Source organism: Perkinsus marinus (genome assembly GCF_000006405.1).
Source record: "Perkinsus marinus ATCC 50983 genomic scaffold scf_1104296962366, whole genome shotgun sequence".
Classification (NCBI taxonomy): Eukaryota; Perkinsozoa; order Perkinsida; family Perkinsidae; genus Perkinsus; species Perkinsus marinus.
Genome location: NW_003205433.1, coordinates 1 through 1,742, shown reverse-complemented (window position 1 = coordinate 1,742; position 1,742 = coordinate 1). Strand labels below are relative to the sequence as shown.

The 1,742-nt window shown below is 50.3% G+C and overlaps 1 protein-coding gene and 1 non-coding gene across 2 annotated transcripts; one reads left to right on the top strand and one right to left on the bottom strand.

Moving 5' to 3' along the window:
* Positions 1–819: 819 nt before the first annotated feature.
* Pmar_PMAR008015 lies at positions 820–893 on the bottom strand. The gene has a single exon. It is a non-coding gene; the product is annotated as a tRNA-Ile (tRNA).
* Positions 894–926: 33 nt separating this feature from the next.
* Pmar_PMAR008014 (hypothetical protein) lies at positions 927–1,723 on the top strand (the record flags this gene model as incomplete). The annotated part of the gene is made up of 3 exons (XM_002771899.1): positions 927–1,143; positions 1,264–1,411; positions 1,468–1,723. The coding sequence occupies 3 exons, from the start codon at positions 927–929 to the stop codon at positions 1,721–1,723; spliced, it is 621 nt and encodes a 206-aa protein (XP_002771945.1).
* Between the last annotated feature and the right edge of the window lie 19 nt (positions 1,724–1,742).

Sequence of the window (1,742 nt, the reverse complement as noted above, 5' to 3'; positions counted from 1 at the left end):
AGCCGCACCGTATCAGGTCGACGCTACACGGCAGTCCTTGATTCTGGACCTCGTGATAGTGGCGCTGAGGAATGTCCAGAACTATGCCAAGCCAGTTAAGGAAGTTCATATCAAGGGATGGAAGTAGCCGAGTGATCGACTTCTGGCTTCGGTCATGTGTTGATGTATTAGATTCCTGAACGCATCTTACAAGTTTCTCGACGAACAAACGAACAAGCCCGTTGATTTCGTACCAGCGGATGAGCAGGCCGAAGATGCCGAAGAGGTAAAGGAAACTCCAGAAGTTGAACACGAGGCGGATGCCCGAGGAGCTAAGCTCATCGAGGTTGGTATCAATCTGGACTAGAGTGTCTGATCGTATTGCGAAGAAACGAAACAGTGAGTTGCTCACTGTGAGCATTGTTTGCCGAGGAATACGCTTCTGGGCTAGAGTCTCTGTCATGGTGTGGAGGCGGATGAGTGGAGCTCCTAAACGCAGACGTTTGGGTCCGCGGTAGCGCAAGAAAGCTACGCTATAGGTTGAGAAGGAGCTCGGAGAAGCCGTATAACTATGGCTTTGCACTTGCTGGGCAAACGATGGTTGACTTGGCACATTTTGAATATATGAAATAGTCATGATCTGGAGACGGATTGACGGGGCTTCCACCCGCGGACCTAAAAGCCGCGGACCTAAAACCGCGGACCTGAATAAGATTAAGGTCCGCGGTGTCGCAAGAAGGCCACATTATATGCCCAAAGGGAGCTCGGAAAGGCACTAGAAGTATGGATTCACAACCCTTGGGCAAATACTTGTGACGCAGCACGTTTAATTGTACGAAATGGTCGATGCAGGGCTCGAACCTGCGACCCTCGCGTTATTAGCACGATGCTCTAACCGACTGAGCTAAACGACCGCTTGTATATAAGTCGCTCACTCACTCATTTTCATGCAAATAGATCTGTATGTGTTGTTCCAGGTTGTGAGCGACTCTGGCGTGCCTGCCAGGAAGGCTCGAGGCGCTCTTAAACCTGGTTTTTTGAAAAATACTAAGGGGGCAATCTACGGTGAACGTGGAAGCACTGAAGGGGTTCTACCGGAGAATGCTGGCGACCCTATGGGATGGCTACCGAAGAAGTTGAGACAATCCTGCAAGATTGTTGATAGTACGTGGGCCCTAACTCTCCGTCCGTGCGCATATGACATTCTTTGCTCGGTTCCCAATCCTCTTATTAAGACGATCCTAGGAGAAAGATTTGTCTAGATTCGTTCTTGTTCGTTTGCAGCGGCCTCAACTCAACAGAACACTCCGGCGGCGGTGCCTCAAGAGCACCAGAAAATGCAAAAAGAGCTCGCGGAGATTTTCGATAGACAGTCGTACAACTCAATGTGGGCGGAAGATGTACCACAGAAGAACGTTGAACAGAAGGTGAGGTTAGGAACCTTATCGGAGAATCATCCTCGCTCGCACTACCAGTGGTTGACCCCAGGGGGTTGCTCTTCGTTTTCTTTTTCCAGGAGGAGCCACAAGTGAGCATGGAGACTAAGAACGGCCAGCTGGTGTGCACAATTGCACCCAGCACTACGCATCCTGATCCCTCGAGCCTCGATATTGAGCTGTGCTCTCAAATGATTCGTGTTGATGGGCGAGAACTGCCGATACCAGCCACTGTGGATGAAACCAAGGCCAAGGCTAGGTACAGCAAGAAGCGAAACATGATTACTGTCACTGCGCCAGTTGTGTGACCATTCTCTTATGGGGAGA